The sequence below is a fragment of the Strix aluco genome, chromosome Z, assembly GCF_031877795.1.
Source record: "Strix aluco isolate bStrAlu1 chromosome Z, bStrAlu1.hap1, whole genome shotgun sequence".
Taxonomy (NCBI): domain Eukaryota; kingdom Metazoa; phylum Chordata; class Aves; order Strigiformes; family Strigidae; genus Strix; species Strix aluco.
In genome coordinates, this window is record NC_133971.1 from 51,758,450 (window position 1) to 51,782,592 (window position 24,143).

A 24,143-nucleotide genomic window follows, 5' to 3' on the forward strand; every position below is an offset into this window, starting at 1 on the left:
GTTTGATTAAAAACAGCAGTGGATTTTTTTAGTGGTTTACATTTTGAAAAAAAAAACGGTATGACCCCTCTTTTCTGAGGGCTTGATTTAGTCTCTGATGTAGTAAATGAATGAGGAATTTCACTGAGCTGCACATGCAGCACTGTTGGAGAATATCAAGTGTTTGTCTAATAGGCCACTTATATTCATATCCAATTAACATCCAGTGCCTTCTTTCTTGTTGTTCCCTGAGTAGACTTATTAATGGTTATTTACATTAGTTATCAACTTTGGATTCATGATTTTTTTTTTTTTTTACCAGTTGCTACTGTTGAGAATTCTTTCAAAATACTTAATCTTACTTCAGTTTTGAAAAAGAAAAAAGAATGGTGGGGAACAAACCCCTCAGAATATTTTCTTCTGAGATTAGTGTTATACCCCAAATTAAGCCTGAAGTATGTTTCTGAGGTTCTTGTCTTCACATAAAATAGAAAATGGCATTGGTCATAGTGTTGCTGACTCTTTTTTTTCTAGACTAGTATGTTTAGGGTTATTTAGATGAATCTCGCCTAAGAACACATTGTATAAATTTGTAAATGTGTCATATACTGTAAGTATCTTCCATGTTGATTTGGTTGCAGCTGTCTCAGGCTCTTTGTGTTGCTGCCAGAGTTTTTTTTCATAGTATTGCCCTCCTCCCCCTTTTTGTGAGTTTCATTAAGCAATTGGACCAAGCAAGCTTCTTAAGAGGGTTTTGTAGTCAGAATGTTTGGAGACAGGCTTGAAGCCAGGTAATCAAAATAGTATTTACCTTTTCTGCTGTTTTCTATGTCCTTTATATGTTTTCCTCTTTAGCTTACTGCTGTTCAGTGTCAAAAGAAATTTTCTTGGCCTGTCCTGAGTAAAATAGTAATTTAAGTAGCCATTGATCTAGTGAGAATATCATTATTTAAATTCTTATTATGTCACCTTTTCAGAGGATAATGTGGAGATCAACAGCAGGATTCAACTCTCCCTTGTGTCTGTCTCTGCTAGTAGAAGTCTTCATAATGACATGAAAATAGAGGTTAACACTTAAAGAAATATGTTCCCTTCTTTTCCATAGTCTTTCTGTGTTGTAATTTCTTGCCAAACTCACAGTTCTATTGTTGGATTAACAAAAACAGTAGTTGGTTTATTGTTTTTAAATATCTGTGCATTAATGCATTTGCAGGTTAGACAGAAGTTAGTATTCCTTTTCTTCTAAACTAAATTGTTGTTTTTTTCTTCTCTGTTTCTACTTCTCCAATCTTTCTTCCACTTCCATCCTTCCCTTGCCCCCATTTTCCTTCTAAAAATATCTTTAGGAATGACTTGCTGATGGTGTGCCGCCAGCTGAATATGGAGGAGTCTGTCGTGGAGATCATGCACCAGCTGGGAGCAGATGAAAATGGAAAAATTTCCTTCCAGGATTTTAGTCAGTGCCGCATGGAACTGGTACAAGAAATCAGGAAGGAGGAAGTGGAGCTTTCTGTGAAATCGTATGACTCTTGTAAAAAGAAAAAATTAAGGGATAGAATAGCTTCCTGGCCAACTAGCAGCAATAACAGTTTAGGTAGGTATGACTTTTAAATGTCCTGTTGGTGTAATTTAACAAAAGATAAAATCCGTGGGTTTTGTTACCAATTTTACTGATAGTAGCATTGCACCTTAAGGGCTTTTTGAATATGCTTTGGCATAATTTCATCATATATTAGAGTGCTGTTGTAATTAATGCAGTCTGGTCATTGGTATGTAGACTAGGATGCATGCAACACATCCTCTTCTAACAACCCTACTTGCACAAGACAACAGTCTTTCTAAGGGTGAGATCTATGGAGCTCAGCTGGTAACTGAAGATCCAGTGAGCTCTTTGTTGTCTGTATAGCCCAGACAGGTAGGTAGGTAGAAATATTAAAAGTGAGGAGAGAAATAATCTTAGTCTTTTGTCTTTCAGATGTAATGTACTGTAGGCATGTGGATATTTCTTGAATGCTTTAAAAATCATTCTACTTAGTTGGGGATCTGAAGTGCTGGAAGTGCCTTGTGATTTAAAGAATACAGAAATTCTCCTTTCCTTTTGCCCTCCCTCCACCCAGAAAAAAAAAAAAAAAGGAAAAAAACCCCCTTGCTATGCCATCTATAGGAACATGGGATGTAGGAAGGGATTGTCTGTGTCATTGAGTCCGGTCCTTGATAGGACTGTCATCAATTGGCATTATATCAGAAATGTTAGCACCTACAAACCACTTCATTTCACCCTGTAACAGATGCAAGAGACCAGAGGATACAGCTTCTGTGGTCAGAAATCCCATAATGCAAGGTACTGTGGAAAAAGCCGGAGATGTTGTCAGTGCTCTAGCCCCCTATAGCAGCTGCATGCTAGCTAAACATGACTGCTGGCCCTTGATCTGGAGCTGACCTACATTCATGCTTCAGAAGACCATCAACGTCTGATTATATTGAGTTAGAACTCTGTCTCCTCAACCTTTTGTTTAGACTACATGAGCCTAGATTTTTTAAAAATACTCTTTTAATGAGACATCCTTCATCAGTCATCCAAATAGTCTTTCTTTGCATGTGTCATAAATTAAGTTAGGAATATTTTTTGCAGTCACATGTACTTCATACACCTTCCTGGAGAGTTTGCTTATCTGTGTTCTGGTTCCTCATGTAACTGACCTGTTGTCAGAGTCCAGATCTTCTGACCAGGTTCTTTTAGATGTTCCATGTGTGGAGGGTGTCATGTTTAACATCAGATTTACTTATTTGAAGATAGCTGATGTTACATGGGATTTCTGATTTAGCAGAGTTCTACAAAACATACTGAAAACATGATACAAATATAAGTTATATAGAATACAGCAATTGCAATACACAGTTCAATCACAATGTCAACGTGATTTCCAGTGTCTCTCTGGTATGCTCACCATTGTGACACTGGGCATCCCCCATCTTGCCAGAAAGACATATGTGAGTTGAAGCCAGCTCAAGCCCATTGCTCTCTTTTAAATTCTTTTATTAGTTGTCCACATTTTTGTAGTCTTTATGTTGTGCTGAGCCACATATACACCTCCCCCACTTGACTTGGCTAACTCAGGGATACGTTCACACTCTTCTAATGAACTCTGGGAGAAACACATCACCTGTTAATTCACTCAGCTGTTGATAGCTGTTTATTTAAAGCAAAGACCACCCTTGGATCCACTTGGTGTTGAGATCAAGTCAGCTTCTTTGCAATAGCTGAGGTGAGTCCCAGCCTACATTATTCCCTAAGCTTCATGGGCCCATTGCCCTGGCCCATCTCCTCTGAGCCTTCTTCCATGGTAGCAGTTTACAAGTCAGTCACACCTGCCTTATTCTTTCAGTAGTCAGTCTCCTAGAATGTAAAACTAGGCGTGTGTTGGTTTGAAGGTTTGTTTTTGTGGGAATTATTTATTTATTTATTTTGGGGGAGTGGGTTTAGCATGTTGTTCTGTCTTATAGTAACTCTGTACATGTTTTTGGCTGATCATCTCAGGCATTCAGATTTTCCTTGTTTGCTTTGTATCCTTGGTGAGTTCCTTATCTTACTGCTTTTTACATTAACTGCACTTCTCCCTCGCCATCCCATCATCTCATGCTCATTGACTTTTCTTTTTGGCTTCTCAGCATAGCAATTCTGTTTCATAGCTCTGTTTACTTAGAGTTTTACATAGCTCTTTCACTGCTTCGTAGTTATATTTTGTTGTAGAGGTATTTTGTTGTTAACATTTCCTCTGTTTATCCTTCTTCTGTATATATTCTTGAATTGCAAGATGATTAACTCCATAGTTTCTGCACCCATTTCTCCATCACTGTGTATACTGAATCTTCGGAATCCTTGAGCTCAGTTGCATTTCCACCCCATGAATCTCTTTCAGGAGCTGTATCAGACAACAGTTCAAAACCAGGATTGTGCCTAATATCTTTTTTTATTGGATTAAAGATGGTGTGTGTTCCCTAGCTCATATAGTTATCTTCTGCCTCTGTTGGCTGTTTTTTCAGTGCTGCCACTGATGTGTTTTCCTGCAAAACAGAAAACATGTTGTGCCCTCAGACTGCTATACAAAGTTTTCCTGTTTACTGACCAGATTTCTGGCAACTTGGGTTTTAAAATCTTCTTTCTTAGACAAACCAGCCTAATAATTAGGGTTTTTAATAATCAAGGGTAAAAGATAGGTTCTGAGCTTTGCTGTCTTTATTACAGTCTCAAAATGAAATCTTACTAATTGCTGCCAAAAAATAGTCGTAAATGAACATTCAAATTTGTTAATATATACAATTCAATCCCTACTCTTTTTTTCCTATTTTCCAATTTCTGTTAGTTGTACAACAGTAATTTAACACATTTTTAAAGTTGGTAAGTGCATTCGTATTTCTTTTCTTAGCTTTTTTTTCAAAAGTTAAGTCCAGACGACCTTTGAATTTCCTGCCTTGGTATATTTCACTCTGTGCTGCTGAAGCCTGACTATTTTACTGTACTGTGTTTTTAAACCAATAGAGAATTCACGGTTTTTGAACTTGTCCTGCCTTGACTCTTGCAGATTCTGCAAGACTTTTCAGTAATTAGAGAACATAAGGAGATGCTCCTCCACGTAAACAAAAAACAGAATGGGAGGAAATAATAATAATGAGCATTTAGAATGCAACTGATTTTTATTTGGTTGTAAAAAAAAAACCATTGTGGCAGCGCTGTTCAAGATGTTCTACAGATCTTTTTTTAAAGAGGCAAGGAAACACCACTGTAATGTATTTCTGTGATATAAACACCACACAGAGTACGAACATAATGAGAGCTGAGGAATTATACTTGCAGTCAAGCTTGAATTATGATCTGCATATGCCTCTATGCCATGTCTTTGAAGGCTCATGATATACTGATCAAAGAGTAGATTGTGTTAATTGACTGTTTGCTATTGCTTTCTAAACATTGTTTAAGATGGGAGACATCATGTGCAAATTCAAACATACAGACTTGGTGGATATTCTTTTGTGTATCTTTTTTTCTGGACAAAGAACAGTTTTTAATAAACATTATTTAAAGATAGTCTACAGGGCTTTTTTCCAGGCTAATTTCTACATAATGTGTTAGCTGCTGGTAATCCTTGAAAGCTGTTACCATGTATCTGTGTGGGGTGCATAAATTACAAAATTTCAAGTGGTGATCTGGAGCAAATGAATCCAGCCTCTGTCATGGATGTTTTTACATTGCAAGTTTGTATGTAATTGTGCAGAGGTTACCAGTCAGACAGCATTTTGTGCAGGCTTTTCTTGTAGCTGTTCGCAATTTCTTAACAAAGAGTGCAAAAATGTATGCATATATCTAAATAAAAGATTTTCTTTGCTACCTACAACTTTTGCATTTCATTATAAAGAAAATAACTGGGGGGAAAAGGTCCTGAGAAATAATTGCATCTAAAAGACTATTGAACTTTGTCTCACCCATCATTTTTTATCACTGATAAGGTTATCCTAATAATTTTGCCCAACTTTGCCCAAAAAATGTTTCCCTCCTGTATTTTCAGGTAGGATGCAGAGGTAAGGAAACCAGCTGACTGTTTTAGTTAAGGTACGGGATTCAGGTTTATTAATACCCAGTGACATGTGTGCTCAGTAAGCCAAACCTGTGTCCTTTTCTACCATCTTGACAATCTAATGAGTGTATGGATTGTAAAGTTTAATCTTTTACTCAAATGCATAAAAAAGGACATTTTTCAAGTTATTGGAATGATGCTTTTTGCTGCTTGGATATCAGCAATGCAAAACTATTATAATGTGTTGTAGTTCTTACCCTACACTATTAATGTCAGTGGGAGCTTTAACAATAATTTGCCAATGATAACCAGTAATTTTTCTATAAGTGAAATGGAATGTGAGCTCTGTTAATGTTCTTCTGACATTGTTTAAAATATACTAAAAATGGATAACTTTTGAAAGTGTGGTGGAGTCTTGCAGTGACCGTATGCTACCTGACTCTTTAATACATCATTTCAGTAGGAAATACAGGAAGAGCATCAGTTACTGATCAGATCTGTGGGTCCTACTTCCAGTTATGGAGACTGAAAGCCATGATGGGTACAGTAAATATGTGTCAATCATCTAGTGAGTGATGAAAGTGGATTGCCTGGCAAATGAGAACCAAGAACATTAGAACTACACCTCTAATGATTTAAGACAGAAAGTTCCCTGAACAGTTGTGGCTTCTGTTAGGTTTTTCAGGGTTGTCTTATATAAAAGCTAGAATTAGAATTATTTATATGTTGTATAGATTTGTCTAGCTCCTTACAGGTAATTATCAAATTGCCTTTTTTTCCCATGATAAAGAATAGTCTATTTCTAGTACCCATTGTTTTTGAGGATGAACAAAAAATGGTACTGTTTACTAATAAATTCTTTCTTTAGACAGGTGAATGGTTTTCTGTCCTACTGAAAGCTGCATGTGCGTATTTGATCTGATTTCCTATTCTAGATAAATAGTTATGACTACCAGAGTCTGTAAGCAATCTTTGGCTGTAGGTTAGTAATTAGTAATTAATTTATAGCCAACTTGCTATTCTCTTCAAGGGACTGAAAATAAGTCCCTTGAAAATTTGATAAGCTATTTACATTGTGGATCAAGTGTGGGGATTAATCAAAGGAATGGTAGAAATTCCTTTGATTCAAATAAAGCCTATGGGTAAACATGAGAGGCAGGCCAGTTGGGGCTGAAAAATCATTACTTTTGCTTTGCATTAATTCTGTGTTTGATTTTACAGCAAATAAATTGCTTTCAAGAAACTGATGCAGTTATTACATTTATTTATGCTATATTTAGTTAAAAGGTACAGAACTCATATCTCAGGTCTGCAAACCATACACAGGTCTCAAAGTTGTGCTGCAGATTTTCTTGATATTGGTGAATAAAGTTTCACCTTAGATTTGTTTGACTGGAAAAGCTGTGAATATCTGCTAGGCAAAATTTAACTACATACAAACTTCTGTTAACTGTAAATGGTTCAGTTTATTACTTTTAAATATTCTTCTGATACCACTATCTTTGTGAAAAGCAGCAGAATATAGGTAATTATTTATTTATTTATTTATTAGAAATGTAGAGTGCTAAGTTCTATAAAAAGCAGAACAAATTAAACTGGATTTCCAAGGGATTTGTAACTGACAGCTGACTAATCTTACTAAAACTGCAATGTATAGTATATATGAAACACTAGTGAATCTACAAAGGATGGAATTCATCCCTGCAGGATGGGTTCTCTGGTGTCTAATAGACCAACAAACTTGGTTGGAGCTTTCTTATGGTTTGAATATTTGTGAAATGTAAGAACAGTTAATCTGCATTAGACCAGAGGTTATTCTGAAATTATATCCTCTCTCTTAGAGTGGTGAAAAGCAAATGGTTAGAGAAAATCGTAGAAATTGGGTGAGTGTGTTTCGCTCTATTATATTTCAGTTCAGGCACTTTGAACTAGAGATAGTTGCACTTGTTCACACATGCATTGTCTCTGTAATACTGTTCTACAGAACTGAGTCTCTGAACCCTTGCTGGTCTTTAGCATTCACTGTGTCCTGTCGCCAGGAGTAGCACAGCTTACCCTTTTGATGTATGAGGAACAAACTCTTTTTGCTTTGCTTCAATTTCCTGACCTCCTCCTTCCATGTATGTGTGGTTTTTTTTTTTTTTTTTTTTTTTCCCCGTTGGTGTGTCTAATCAAGGTTGAGCATTGCATCACATTGCATTATTTTTCTCAGCAGGAGCACTAACAGAGTGTCATTTTGGTGCCTTCCATAGAACTTACAGGAATTTAGTGCATTTGAGACTCTGACACCGTTATCAAATGTCTTTGAAATTACCAAATAGCTTAAAAAATTGGAGGGAAGGGGGAAGACCGACAGACCAGTGGGCAGAGCATGCTTACAGGGGAAACGCAGGAAGCTGCCCTTCTTGATAGCTGCTGCTACCAAGAGTCAATAGAATGGTTGGCCCAGACACAAGCATGGAGGTAGAGCTGGAGCCCAGTCCTTGGCTTTCTTAGCGCCACAGGTCTGGCTTGTTTGAGAGTAACGTTACTGCTGTCCATGCTTCTTGGTGAACTCCAGTGGCAAGACATGGATCTGTGGCATGCCATGTGGAGTGTGGAACTGGATTACAGCATCACTTCATCACTTTTGTCCCAGTTTATGCTTTCTACACAAACTGTGATAAGCTTGAGAAACCAAATGATGCAGCTGGGATTTTCATGGAGGCCATGCTTTGTTTGGCTCAGGAATGAGCACTGTGATATATCCCACTCTCTAGCTTTTGTAAAACAAATGTGGCCACTCAGCATATTTCTGTTTACCCTCTCCTGACTTATGTGGTGACATACTCTTTACCTGTCCACTTCTAATAATCACCAGTGTGGATCTGACGTATTCATAAAACATCAAGCAACAAAATGACAATGACAGATGACAACATACTCAGGACATTTTGTTTGTTTGCTTTGGTACACATGAATTGAAGTCAGATCCAAACTGAGATTGTCTTGAGTGGAAGATAGTCTGGGGGGAAGCTGATTGTTCACCTATAGAAAAAATTGCCATGTGAGAAAAAATAACTTCAAAAATACAGTGCATACAGTACAAACACTGTACTTGGAAGGTATGTTGAAACTTCATCTAGCCTCTGTATGATTTCAGGTTTTATGTGCCCTTTTTCCTATTGCTATACACACCCATTTTTGGTAGAAATTATTAGTTTCCAGGAAAAAAAGGGTTATTTTCTCCCTTACTATAAACTTCAAATGAAATATTAGATTGAGTTTCTGAGTGCAATGCAGTTGTTAGCCAGTTGTTATCAGTGTTCTGACAAAATTTAGTTTGGTAATGAAACGCCACCAGGTTCTAGGAGACCTTGGTTTCTAGACTGTTGATAAGTCATTCCCTTCATCCGTTTCTTGTTCCTGAATAGAGGAAAAAGTTGTCATGTCTCAATGATAATCTTAAATCATTTTAAATTCAGGGACAGGTGAATGAAGGGGTCACGGATAGTGTGCTTTTTTGTGTTTCATCGTTTCCTACATGGTCAATGCCAGGCTGCTGGCAAGTACTGAAACCACGGTAGTTTACAGATACGCATTTCTACAGTAATTGAAATAAATTTGAAGAAGATAATTTGACCGAAATTCCACAAACATTTGTTAATATGCATGGTTTGGGCTACTGGTTTAACAAGCCCAGCTTCTTCATCCACTAGCTGTGTTGCATGACTGCGAAGTTGTAATGAGAGAAACTTTTTATTTCACTAGGCACATCACTAAGCGTTTTACTTTCTTAAGACTTTATAAGGAATGAGTTGTCTGATACAAAGTTTGATTGTCTGCTTGATGGTTTTGTTCTTTGCAAGCTCATTCTTCTCTGTCCTAATTTTCTTATAGGCATTCGGTTTATTTTTTCTAAGATTTTACATAGTTTTTATACCTGGTAAAAATCTGCTTATAAAAATGTGTCATGCAGTGTAAAAAATCAAAACCCAAAAGCCTAAAAAAAGAAATGCTAGCATTACTTTAGTAAGTGAGAGTGCTGGTTAACTTTCAAACTGTTCTAATTTCTTTAAAGGTGCATTTAAGTATTTCCCAGATTTACTGTGTAGTTATACCCTGTAGTGAGTCTGGCAGCATAAAATTCCAGACTTCCTGAATTCTGAATGTACCAATACTGAGGATACTTCAGTGAACCTGAAATACACTTGAGGTTTTGTGGTGATTTGAAGAAACATGCCAGTAGAAAGTGAGAATGTTATAAATGTAGTTCAGGGACACAGCAGAGATGAAGCATGAGCTGTCTGTACTTGATGTATGTACTACACTTATGATATGCACCTAAAACTGTGCATGAGCCTTCAGTGGGCATTGACAGACATGATTGGAAAAGGTTTCTTTTACTGAGTTACGTCTACAGGAGAATTCTTGTCTATTATGAGTTTTATATGTACTCAAAGGCAAATAATTTTACTCTTTCAGTCAACTCTTGACTTCTTTTTCCGTTGTTCTTTGTCACATTTTCATGCCAAAACCGTTATGCTCTATTAGGTCATTTGATACTGATGAGTATTTTTGTGATCTCTGTAATGCTCTCAAGCATGTGCATTGTATTATATGTTACTAGTACTAGTAAAAGCATATAAAATGCTGCTCATATTCTTTGAAAGTATATTTGCTTGTCTTGGCATGGTATCAAAGTGTTCTGGAGCTTTTTGTTATTTGAGGGGTTTAGAAAACACTAAATCTAAACAAAAATTATCAAAGGTATCAGATGCATTTTTTTTTTTGAGAAGTCTAAGGCTTTGCTTTTTTAGAGCAAAAATGATTGATTTAATTCAATTTTCCTGTTAGATCTAATTTCATGAAACAGATTTACCCCATGGAGTAAGTTGCCTTAGTTAGTCAGGGTGGAGTATAACTGTGCCTTCCTTCCCTTAGAGCTCCCCTATCCTCACGTTCAATCCTAATGAGAAAAGGACTGAAATAACAGCCTAACACAGTATCTTCTATGCAGTGTGCATCAAACCAGGTAAGAATCGGGTGGGAGGAACAAGACCTGGGTAGTGATCCCACAGACTCTTGTCTTAGAGATTCCTCATTTCCCATAACTGCTTTTTCCATAGCAAATTAATTTCCTTCTAGGTCACTGGAGAAGAGTTGCAAAAAGTTCCGATGAGAACTTTCTCTAGGACTGAATGAGTTAAGAATGCATTTAAAAATTACAACTCTGCAGACTTTTTTTTTTTTCAAAAAAAGGAGAAGCTTTTTTATTCTGAATTCTCCTAGAACTTGTAATGGGTGTTTAACAGACAGCTTTCTGTATTTTTAAATAAGCATTCTCACCCACCTGTATGTGTGAGGATCAGTTATTATCATCACTCTGTTGCCATGCTATCATTCATATTGTTTTGTCATCTGATGCAAAATAATAAATCAGTTTTAAAGTGTGATTCCTGTTAAATTAGGAGAGTTACTCTAGCTAACAGGCGTCAGACATATACTAGATGGTAACCATGGAGAGTGAAGCTGGAGCCTTTGGTCTTTTGATTCCTGTATGGGAGTGTTCTCTGATTTGCATAGACCCTTTTGTGGTTATCTTGTGGTTTTAAGTAGGTTTTAAGTAGGTTCAATTCCCCACATAAACAGTTCTGCCAAAAGGTTTTTGTGAACAAAAAAGCTATCTCCACTTTCTGGTTAGTTTCCTATAACTCTTCTGGGAAAGATATCACAGCAGGATGTGAGACAACACTTGTTTTCTAATGTGTTATGGAGAACATTGGTGTCATGGACACACATGATGTTATGTAGAAAACAGTGGAAATAATATCAGTAAGCTCCAAATGTGACTTGGTAATTTTCATTTCTCTAGTCAAGCTGGCTTAGTATAAAGTTGATCCCTCTTTGGAGCATAGCTTCTTTTCAGTTTTGATTTCCTGTGCTTCATATGTTGCTTGAGGAATCAGAGTTCTCTTCAGCTTCTAAATTTTCTTTAAAGTGCATTTGGCCCTTGTAATTTTTGCATCAGCATATGGGAGTTGAATGTCTGAATGTCCAAAGACTTATTCTCCTTTCCTCTTTGTTTCCTGCCCTACCTCCCATTTTTTATAGCTAGGCCTATTCCTTGATGTCTTATTCAGCTGACTACTAAATGCAAAATGACCATTCTTTAATTTTGTATGTTTTCCCTTCATTCAATGCTATGCTTACCTCATAAATCATTATTACTGAAGTTAGTAGGGATCTTTGAAATGACTAGTGCTTTTCACAAATCTCCATTACCTTCATTGAATAATAGAATAAGTGTTCAAAATTCTCACTCTTTTGACTGTTAAATGAAAGATTATAAAAAAAGAAAAATAGCCATTCTTTTGGTAAGATAATGCTTTTGGAATACAGAAGGATAGAGTCTTCAGTCAGTCAGAATCCAAATTTTGAATATTGAACAAAACAGAAGTGGAAAAGAGAGGAACTGTCTGGCTCACCTTAGAAAACTGCAAAGTCACTGACTGCCTAAATTTATAACCTGTTTATGCCTACTGAGTGATTTGGTGTGTGAAATGAGATGGTAAAATCAGATGGACCATATCTCCAGAAATTGTTATATACATATAGTAAAGTGTGAAGAAAATGTTTTAAAATAACCACGTATCTTCTGATTACAGAATCATGGCTGGTTGAAACAGGTTTTGGGACCAGAGGCTAAAACTGAACTAAGAGGACTTTAACTTCTGTCCACTCAGCAGTGAACTCATCATATTCTAGAATAAAATTTCTTCCAGAAACTGCGAGCTGTGCTCAGTGTACATATAAATTATATTCTGTGTTACATGTCAGAGTTCTTCAAATAAGTTTAGGTAACTAAATGTCACTCATGCCTCATGGAAAACAGTGATCAGACTTTGGATTTTTGCTGTTAAGACTCTCCTTATTGAGTGAGGTGTAGCTATGTGACCTAGAGGCTGGTTGCGCTCATAGTGTCTTACATTGTCAACTGTCTTCATAGAATCATAGAGTCATAAAATGATTTGGATTAGAAAGGACCTTAAAGATCATCTAGTTCCAACCCCCCTGCCATGGGTGGGGACACTTTCCACTAGATCAGGTTACTTAAAGCCTCATCCAACCTGGCCATGAACAATTCCAGGGAGAACACTTCATGTTTGCTATTCATAAGCCAGACTCATTTGAGAAGTTGATGCAGGGCTAATCATCCTATTATAGTGATATTTGTGAGGGGAATTGATTAAAGGTACTTTCAACAGCTTTGGTAAAATTCACCAACGGAAATTTTATCTGTGATTGTGATCTAGTATGTGTCATCACTGAACTGTCATTTGTTTTTCTTAAATGGGATATCATATGTTGAAGTTTAAATAATTGGAAATTGTAAAGAAATAAGTAAGAGCTGAGGCTAGCTAAATGAACAGGAAAACCTGCAAAAGACAAAATCTTTAAATAAATGTTTCAGACAAGATTTAGGTTGTCCTGCTGTGATTGACCTAACTGCTACTAAGGGATCTGCATATACTGAGGTGCTCCACTCATCTACTCTACAGAAGGCTAGAAACAAAACAGTTTGTTAGGGCCTGGATGTTTGTTATAACTTTAATTTCACCCAGAATTAATTACAGGTCAAAACAGGCAAGTGCTAGTAGTACTAGGAAGGCAGTTAAAGGAATACTTGTGTAGAAGCTTGTCTAGAATCAGAAGCTTTTATACTGCAGTTTCAGAGAAGTCTGATGTATCCATTCAGTCCAAAAAGGATTGATTTAACTGTTTTACTTTGGAATTGAAACATTAGTTACATAGTTTGAAAACAAGTATATGGTCTTATATTACTTGGTTGATACAAATACTATGAAACTAATTTTATTTTTTTTACTGCTTAGTAGTTGTAGTAACACCAAATTTGTGGCATGCTTATTACCTGGGAATTTTCATGATAATAATTTTGTTTCATTTAATACAGAAATCTAGTGTTTCCTATGGTTGTACATGTAGAGCAACAGGCAAAACTATTATGGGATGTGTGTAGTTCTGTAAAGACTAATTCTTAAACACAGATTTAGGAACTACAGATTCCCAGTTACCAGGTCGGCTATCAGCTTTTGGTCTGCCATCATACCTAATGATCCCATCTTTCTGATTACTACTGTAAGAGCAAGAGCTGTATGTTACTTACAGCAACATGCAAGAGTTGTATGTTAATTCCTGACTGAATTTTCAGTTATAACTGGAATCTCAGTTTTGAACACGAGTTTCCCTGCAGAGCTGAGACGTGAAAGGTGCATGACCCAGAAGGACAGCATCTTAATAGCCAGAGTTTAGAATCTGTGGTGAAAATAGTGGGCAAATTTAGAGATTAGGGTTAAGCCCAAAATAAAATACTGGAAATACCTTCCTTTGTAACAGTCATCTCTTCTTGCACTTTTAGTATGTATGTTTTAAAATAGGAGTACAGAGTTGAACTTTTAATAAAACTTGGGTTAAAAATACAGTCACAGTACAGTCATAAAGAACTAATCTTTCCTGGAGCCATCTGTGACTTCTGAGCAGTGGAGTGTTGTAAGTGCTTCCAGTCTGATAGCAGATGGTGCAATCTATGAAGGCCACTTGGGTCTTCAACAAAGCTACTGTTAATTGAATGAATGCGAAAGCTCTTTTGCAGAACAATGTCGTTTGAGTAATAGAAATTTAGTTCATGTACTCTGTTGAAATATGTGCAATATTTAGCTCTGTAAAAAGAAGAGTATGTATATAATATAACCAGCTCTCTTAATGCTGTGGCTACGCTTGTACAGACAGAGTTGTGTCGCATGTTCTTGTCAAGCCTGGGAGATGGCAGACTTGATCCCCCTCTCCCTCAGGCTCCTGAGACATTTCTGCCGCTTCAGCTCTGTGAGCGGCTGATTTTTTTTGCTGTAGGGTATGCTGTAGCCGCAAGAGGGCAGAGATGCCTAACATTGTGTATAGTCACTAGTCATAGTACACTACACACAATGTAAATATTGCTTGTAGCAGCAGTACTTTAGTTCAGCTCTGTTGGAGACCTTGCAGCAGGTAGCTAGATTAAGTATGGTGGTGCATCTTGGTGTAAAAGTGGTTGAATTAATCTTTAATTGTTACCTGTGCCTGTGGTAATGAATCATGTTAATTATATTAGTATAAAATGTAATTCTGTTTTGTTTTGCATTATTTTCTACTTACAAATATAAGACTAGCATATTCTCATTATAGTAGGGCAGGGGAGCCACCTCTGAGTTTCCTGAAGTGGTGTGTCATGCATAACTGCTTTACAGGGTGTTAGGGTGTTGACCTAAAGCTACAGATTAGTTGCTGTCTTGCTTCCCTGCTGACTGGTTTTCTATTTGCACTTTTGCAGCTTCAACTTTGTTGGCAAGGAGGAGGCATTCTCCTAATTGTTCATTATATGCTTTATTGTTTCTCCCTGGCATTGTAGTGGATAAGTCATAACCACTGATTGGTAAATGCTCACTTAGAATGCTAATGAATATTTGAGGGAAAGAACTAGCTCATAAAAAGGAAAAGCTTTCAAACTAATAGGATGGCATCACAGACAATTACTTATGGTTTGATGATTGCATGGTGGATTTAGAGTTTTACTCTAGTTTGTAGCTCTGGATTCTGTTCTGACTTTTTTATTCGCTTAGAATGTGTGCTTGGACAAGTCATTTAATTGTTTTTAATCTTCATTATGCTACATATGAAATTTTACAGTGCTGCCCAGGGTTACTAAATCATCTAGTGACTACTGTAGAATGTTTTGCCGTAGCAAATTGTTGAGCCTAAAAGATAACAAAATTTTAAAAGGAGTGGGGCAGTTGTAGGGGAAGCAGAAGCACTCAGGGGTGAAATAGTTACAGATAAAGTAAGAAAATCTTGTTAGATTTGTTTTAGGGTTTAAGCCTGTCTCTGGCTGTAGGGAACTGGAAGAATTGTACATGCAGAAACAGCAACTCTACAACTTTATGATACAGAAGCTTTCTCTGAAGCATTCATTGCTTCTCACTAGCTACATGATCATATTCTTGCATTGATTTGTAATGAAACACCGTGTGACTGATGTGTCTCTGAAACTTCAACTGAAACAAGCAATCCTGAGATAATAAGAAAGGCAGTGCTAACATAAAAAGTGAACTCTACAGCTAAAATTTTCACTCATTGTGTTAGTATTCAGTAATAAAAAGAGGTGAATTATGTTTTTCCTCCTATTCTTTGATGCTGCTTTTCAATCTGACATAGTAACTGACACTCTTTCAGTAGTCCTTAGCTATTTTAAATTACACTGTTTGTACTAAATAATATATGCAAATGCATTTATTTTCCCTTCTGGATCTTGTAATTTAGTAAATGATCTGTGCATTGAAAATGTTACTACTTTTTTTTCCTGGCCTTGTCAGCATGTGCAAGATGGGGAGTAATGGTGGTAGAGCTGTTTGCTTTTTTTCTTTCTGGAAAGACAAGCAGGATTATTCATGTGTCAGCAGTGTGCCCTGGCAGTTAAGAGGGCCAACCGTGTCCTAGTGTGCATCTAGCACAGCATAGCTAGCCATTCAGGGGAGCTGGTTGTCCCACTCTGCACTGCACTGGTATGGCCCCACCTCGAGTACTGTGTGCAGTTTTGGGCGCCTCAATATAAGGACATGAAACTGGGTGTGTGTCTAGAGGAGGGTGACCAAGATTGTGAAAGGCCTCGAGGGCAAGACTTAACAAGGAGCAGCTGAGGTCACTTGGTTTGTTCAGCCTGGAGAAGAGAAGTCTGAGGGTGACCTCATCACAGTCTACAGCTTCCTCAGGGAGGGCAGCAGAGGTGCAGGTGCTGATCTCCTCTCTCTGGTGACCAGCGATAGGACACAAGGAAATGGAATGAAGCTGCATCAGGGAAGTTCATGTTGGACATTGGGAAAAGGTTCTTCATTGAGAGGGTGGTCAGTCACTGGAACAGGGTCCCCAGGGAAGTGGTCACAGCACCAAGCCTGTCAGAGTTCCAGGAGCATCTGGACAATGCTCTTAGTCATATGGTTTAGTTTTAGGTTGTCCTACGAGGAGCAGGAAGTTGGATTCGATGATCCTCATGGGTCCCTTCCAACTTGAGATATTCTGTGGTGCTATGTGTTCTTTATACACAGTCCATACTACAATGTTTTCCCATTTCTGCATTTTAGGTGCCTTATCAGGAGCCAGAGAAAGCTGGGAGTATGATTCAGGAGCAAGAGACCTTCAGAGTCCAGACTTCCAGAGTCATTTTACACTACAAAAGGCAATGGAGTATGGTGGAAGCAATGTGACTCAACAGGCTGCTCTGCAAAGACTTCTAGCTCAGGCCTCAAATTTTAGCAGCTCTGTTGGAGGAAGCTACTTAGAACTTGCTAACACTGTAAGTGCATTTTGCTTCTTGCTTCTGCTTTTAAGTTTTGCAGAAATTTTTTGTTATTTTTTTCCAAAGAAGCATATTAATTCCAGCCTTAGAGCCTTTGAGCCTTCATGGAAGCAATGCTGCTGTTGCTTTTCATTTACCAGAAAACCAATGTGATTTTAGAAGTTGGCAGGTGTATAGTATTTCCAAAGCTTGTATAACTGAGTTTCATCAAACAGGGTAGGAGTCTGTGAGCAGCCAAAGTGAAGTTCTTAATTTATACAATTTAACAGAAGAAGAGTTGTGTCTGAAAACCCCCTAGCAATTAATATTTTAAGTGTGGTGTCAAATTGTTCAGAACTGTTGTGCAGAAAAATTCTTCCCATGATATTTCATTACTGCCCACTAAATTGTTTGATAATTGTTTTAAACCCTTGGTGTGCTAGCACTGTGCTGCTTTATTTCTATAGGCAAGAACTATTCTCTGTTGTAAAGAAACATGTAACTGTTGAAGGAGTAGGGCATTATTTTTTGCTTCCCCAACAGTGTATTGGGATCAAGTTCGTGTTTTAATTTTAAGCCAGGCATGTTATAAAAGACCACCCATTTTGTAGCATGTTTCTGATTTATGCTGCACAGGAGTTTTAAGCGGAGAAGTAAAAAATCCTAAAATGAATGGGAAAAGTGTCTCATTTTTAAAATGACTGCTTATTGGTACACTTGACTTTGATGAAATAGACTCCTTGTATCTTAGGATAATTCAGGCTGTAAGAGAACCTCAGGAGGTTATTTAGTCCAGCATCCTGCTCAAGACTTAATGTCTGATGGAAGCGATTGCTGGCAACAGAGGAAAATCAACATCTTTAAGCTGCATTATTTAAAAAGAAAATGATGAAAATTATTCTGAAAGTGTTTTCAAAACCCTTCTAAGTTTTATTTAAGTTCCTGATCATGAGCTGATACAGGACCTAGTTTCCATAGGCAGAGTAAAAATATGTAGATATTAAAACTTACCTAAGGGAGAAGAGAGTTCAAGGAAGTTGACAGTTCCTTAAAGGAATTGTGTCCTCATTTTCAATAGGAGGGATAGTAAGGGCTCAACTGCAATAAATCATAAACTCTTTATATTCAAAACTGGACAGAAGCGTATGGAAATGGGAAACAACAGCAAATGAGCAGGCACACATATATTATAAAGACGGTAAGATGGAAGACCTGGGAAATTATAGGCCAGTTAGCAGCTTTATTTATACATTCCAGTAGTTTTCTGGAAATGTGAGCAATTTTAAGTGAGTAAGAGAGAACATGTAGATTTGTAAAAGAACAATCATGTCCATCCAATCTAGTATCTCTTTTAGTAGACTTTGGAGATAGAACAGGAACAGTAGATGTGTGTTTTCTCCAGTAAGACATTTGACCCTGCCTTGAGTAACGTCATCGTCATCAAGGCAAGAAACATCATCTAAATGTAACTACTAATAGGTGGATATTGAACTGATTTGAAGATTGTGAGTCACTGTTTTTTTGAATGTTTCCTGAGCTCTGTTTTGCCCTGTGTTCTCTGAAATGTATTGTATGAAAATACTGCCAAACTCAAATCAAACCATACTGGTAAAACAAGTACTTCCCCACACTGAACACTGCTCTCACAATAATCCATTAAAAAGGTGCAAGTCTAGGACTGAGGAGGATAGTGAGTGAATCAACATACAATTTCCAGTTCAGTTACACATGTTCCTTAGCCTTGACTGACTTGGTTAAAAATTATGATTTTGGAGAGACATGAGCTGTTTCATATTTGATGTAGAATGTACTTTAACAGAAGTTTAAGTAGAGCTGCTTAAGACCAATATAGCTATGCAAAAAGAGTGGCTTGCATACTTTTATTTCTGGATTAGGAACTATGAGTTGCTGTGTCATTTTTGGATCTGGAGTTCATTCAGTTTTAAGGGTGGATGTGTACTAATACATCCTCTGGCTATGCTCCTGACTGGTGATGATTCAGAAATTATGGGCTTTGGTAACCTGTTGTACATTTGCAAATACGAAGACACAGGTGTGCAGTGTTATTCAAGAATGCAGTGTGAAGGCTACTGCATTGCTATGACATGTAGAAATCTTAAAAATGCTGAAGGCTCATAAGAAATAAAGATCTCCAGATATTATGGCTTTCTTTTTATTCACATATCTAAATTCCTTCTATGCTTACTGTCATGAAAGATGCCTATCTTTGTTTTAACAAGCATCTCCTTTACTTCTGCTTTTAAATATTCTTTCAATGTTCTTTCAAACCGTAGTAGAATCAGCAGTCTCTCATTTATATGTAGTTGAATACAGTAGCATCTCTGTTTGACTCCTGCTGAGCATTGGTGTCATGGGTCATATGTAAATTTTTGCTTTTGCTTTGTGAAAACGGAGAGAGAAAGGAATGGGAGAAAATGGAGAGAATGGTTTATTTTGTTTTTCATTATTTACATTTATTGCCTTTAGACAATTTTTAGTAATGAGGGGCATGCTTACTGCAGTCTAAATTTAGACTCTTTAGGGAGGTAAACATAGCCTTCTGAGAGCTGTGATTTAATATGGGTACTTCCTTGTCTGTATCAGATTGTTTTACCTAACTGCATTTGCCACAGTGACAAGCCAAGCTGCTCGCTTGCATTCATTCTCAGAAATGGCAGATCTCAGCTTTCACATTTTTATGGGTTGAATCCAGGGAGCTTTTCCAGTTGTATACAAGGAGCTGGACAGACTCCTTTGTACTGTAACAAGGATTACTTCAAAAAAACTGATGGGGTTTAATAACCGCATTTCTTCCCTTCAGGATTTGATTGTGTTTCTTTCTGTGAAGCTGTGTAATAGAAGGACAAAGATTTAAAAACAGGCTCTGTGCAGGGTCTGTTTCTCTCTGGAACTCTGAATGCTTCTGGAGTTAATCAGAGAGGTTTATCTTCTTCAGAGTGCTTACGAAAAAGCAGAGAGAGCCTTTCTGTGTCATCCTGCTCCTGGATGGACAGTTCCTGGCAGCTTCTCCCAAATGCATCTACACAGGCCATATGGACACACTCTTGAATGCAGTGTTTTTTACATTTCTTTGTAGATGTTTAGACTTTTGTCTCAGATGTCTAACAAACTAACTATTGTATGGGTGAACATAAATCAGTTAGGTGCTCTCTGAGAAGTCATGTGATGTTTTTCTGTCAGCACCTTGAAGTACTTTTCCCCATTGAAGTGTCAACTCCTGTTACTTAGTTTCCTGTTTTTCTTTCTGACAGCCTTCTTTTGGTTTTAAACTGTGCAGTCAGGCTAAAGACATCCCTGTGGTGATTATGTTCTTCTACAGCATAGATTATATTCTTCAGTCAGTACAGAGAGTCTCCACGCTGCCCTTAACATTTAAGTTTTCCATTTGCAAGAGCTAAATGAACGTCAGTCCACTAGCACTTTGCTTAGCTTTTATGAAGTGAACCTTCTTAATGCATTTTTGAAATCCTGCTCTGAAGCGTTATTCCTATTCCTTCACATGAATGATGCAAATCTTTTAAAAGTGCTGTTTGACATTTAACCATTTGTATTCATTGAATATGTTTTTATGTGCTCATTTCATGTCATTTTGCTATGTTTTGGTTTATTAACACATGTTCAGATTCAGCTTTTGTTTTACCTGAATAATTTATTCTGTAGTCTTCATAGGATGTGTAACTCCTTCAGCATTTTTCAGATTCACATTTTTACACCTAAATATTAAGAACACATTTCTCTTGATGGCTCTTCACCTTGGTACCATTATTTATGACTAACATATTAACCTTTAACATGACCTGTCACCACTTACTGATGATGTACCTGTTTGTGCCAGTAGGTTAAATACTACAGCAAATATCTCTGATGGGAACCCTTGTACGTGTTTCAAATGTAATCATTTATGAGCTTGTTTGTATTGCATTGGGATGTAAATAATTTAAATATTCTTCATGGATAGAAAAGAATTCAAGCATTTCTTTGTGTGTGTGCATGTTTGGGAGCTGTTTTTTATTTGTACTTGAATCTTCTAAGTTGGGCAAGGATTGCTAGTGTGGATAGTCATATAACTGCAGTGAAATAGCTGATTCATGTGGTGTCACATCTGTTCACGACCCAGGCGGCTATGCAATCTTGATGTGTTCCCTGTGGTGCCATCAGGAGGGATAACACTCTTGTAGGAGCTCAAGTATTGCTGTTCTCTGAAAACATTGCATGGGGCAGCATCTTGATAAGATAGGCATGTTTCACATTAGAATTCCAGTAACGTTTAATAAGCTGAAGCAATAAGATTTGGATGTGTTTGATCCCCTTTTCATATTCTCCATGCACGTGCTTAAAATAGACTTGATTTTGGGCTTTTTAGTAGAATGTGTACATATAAATGCTAATACGTGTCTGTGTACTTACTGTTAGTTTCTGTTGCCTTAATTCAGTGTTGTTTTCAGATGAATGTATATTTTACAGTTACATATGTAAAACCAATTGGGATTGTTTCATTTGCCCTGATGATATGATCTCATACCTCTGGCTTTTTAGCTGTAAATAACTCTGGTTTGCTGAGAAAGTTTCTCCACAGAGATCTTACATTTTTAAAATGTGACCCCAAGTATGTTGATATATGGGTTTTTTTTTTAACTATATAGTCCCTGGCCTGGGGTGATCCAGGATCCTTTAATCTCTGATTTTTCCTTCCAAAGACACTCCAGCTATGTTGGAAGCTCTTTGACTGCACTTCCTTGCCAGAGCTCTTCTAGTTGAAAACATTTAGAAAGATTTGATGAGGGTATGGCTGACTTGCAGAAAGAGCACAGCTATATTTTTGAGAATAGACTATGGTAGGATTTCTTCATGACCACTTGCTTTTAGAAGCCCATGTTACTATTTCCTCCTCAAAGCAGTCATGCAAGTGCCACAGGTAGAGTTGTTTTTACTAACTCTGAGAGAAGGGCTTCTTCTTACTAACTCGGAGTTGTCAGCATCCCTTCCTCTGCAGCATCTTGTTGTTATGTCCAAGATAATCCAAGATGGATGTGTCAAGGTAGGAGGGCATTGGCGCAGGTTGCTCCACCTGCCAAATCTGCACTTATTTCTTAACTTAAGGGGAGCTGGTTTTGGAATGCCTCCATCAGGAATGAAACAAAAAGCTAATGCAACAAGATTCTTAATGCATCTTTTCGTAACTACTCTGGTATATACTCTTCCTCAGCTATTCCTGATTTTTGTGCACATACCTCATTTGGAGGTACTAAAGACTTTGTTGAGCTTGAGAATGGCCATTTTGATCATGCATCTGTGTGACAGGGTATGCTTTCTGTACCGCAGAATTAAGGTGGCTAAACGGAATTTAGTTCTGACTGTGGACTCTGTGCTAAATGCAGGTATCGTCTCTATTGGGTACACAACCCAAAAGTTTATGAAGTATGAAGGCATACTGAAAATATTCATAGCAAAGCAATATGTAGTTGTATTAGCATTAGTTTCTCAGCATGATCACTCGTAGATGAGAACTTAATGTCTTTGTCTTAAGAAGTGTCATGTTATCTGAAAATAGATATTCTTACTGCAGTACCAATACCCTTCCTTAGTCAGACTTAGTGAATGTTTGCATTGCTAATTTTTCCTCCTTCAGAGCATTGAGCTGCAAGTTATGACAGAGAGAACCATTGTTTTTAGAAAGCTATTCTTTTTAGTTGACATAGGTTATACTGAGTGATAATATTCCAAAAGTCACAATTACATTTTTCAGGTATAAAATGGTGGCTTTTCCTTTTCCACCTAGATGATCTGCTCCATAATCAGGGAAACCTAATGTGCTGTGGCTTATTTATACAAACAGCTTTTGTGCATAAAAGAGCACACTTAATATTATCATTGTGTTTACATTTATGTCAGACTCTAGTACAGCTAGTTTTAGATAACTGCTTGAAACGGCATTAATGGGCTGTTTCATCCTGAGTCACAACAACCATTTGTGTGCTCTGAGATGCATGTAAACGTAAATTAAGTGATCCACATTGAGCATATAATGATTTCTTGCGATGCCTTAATGTTATGAAGTGTACTTAGTACTTTAGCAAGAGAATATTGTAGAGACGCTTGGTTTTTGGCATATATTCACATATGATGTTCTATAGTGAAATTCAAAATGCTGAATTTAATCTCTTTGTCCAGCCCTTTCTCCAGCACTTCACAATACATCAATTATTCTGTTACTTCCTACCTCACCTCCCAGTTTGGCTGTAAGTCAGTCTACCGATATTTCTAGTGTCCTTTTGCTGTGTGACTAGCAAGGGATGTACATATGTAAGCAACAGTCTTTCCTTACAAAGACTGATATGATCAGATTGTCTGCTGATTACAGATGTCTGCTTGTCCATCTTATGTGTGTAAGTTTTTATTTTGCACTGTAATGTTAGCATGTTTAGAGAGTAAAAATTATACTGCTTAAAACCCCCGTACTCTTCACCCTCCCAAAAAGCTGTAAACTTTGTATGTGTACTGTAATTTTTTAAGCTACATTTTTGGCTCATTTTAACTAAGCTAGTAAATATAGATTTGAAAATTGACTCCTTAAAGCCAGGAAGGATTGTCTAGTTGCCAAAAAAGCAAAAATACTTTTGTAGGGGATGAGGAAAACAGGCCTTCATAGAGATTTGTGGCAGTCTAGGTGTTTACTCTTACAGCCATCCTAAATATGAACCATTTTCTCTATTGTATAGTTTATAGCCATTAGCTGTAAATGAAATGTGAATTTTATTGAAATCAGGCAGGTATTTGTTTTGGGAAATGATGTTTTAAGGGAAAGTATCAAGGAAGTCTGAAGACAACTGTACTGTGTAAGGTGATCCCATGCTTGGTTTGTAGGCTACTTTCGTTTGACATCCCTGTTAATGAGAACCTACTGTAAAGTGTCTCCTTTAATTTCTAAAGTTTTTATGGTTTTATAACTCAGTAATACTGGTAAGTCCTCTTCTGGCAATGTCTGCCCCTTTTTCCACTTCCCACTCTCTCCAAATATTCTCTGTTTTTAAATCAAGCTTGTTTGTTCTTTGGTTTGGGAAGTGCTGCTCCTTCACCTTCCTCACCCCTCCCCTTATAGACAAGGAAATTTGGCCCCAAAGCATCAGGTATCCCATGCTCTCAAAGCACATCTTTTTGGATGGGAGAGAGTAATGCCTTTCTAGTCACTCTGCATGAGGCTAGTG

The 24,143-nt window shown here is 37.3% G+C and overlaps 1 protein-coding gene across 2 annotated transcripts in view; it reads left to right on the plus strand.

Annotated features, from left to right (window-relative positions):
* Window positions 1–24,143, plus strand: part of MCC (MCC regulator of WNT signaling pathway) — a 217,678-nt gene that overhangs the window by 15,447 nt on the left and 178,088 nt on the right. The window contains exons 2-3 of one of the 2 annotated variants that reach the window (XM_074813511.1): window positions 1,326–1,573; window positions 16,724–16,935. In XM_074813511.1, coding sequence (XP_074669612.1) covers window positions 1,326–1,573; window positions 16,724–16,935 — 460 coding nt within the window. The remainder of the gene's footprint in view (window positions 1–1,325; window positions 1,574–16,723; window positions 16,936–24,143) is intronic. The other variant, XM_074813512.1, reaches the window with a different exon arrangement.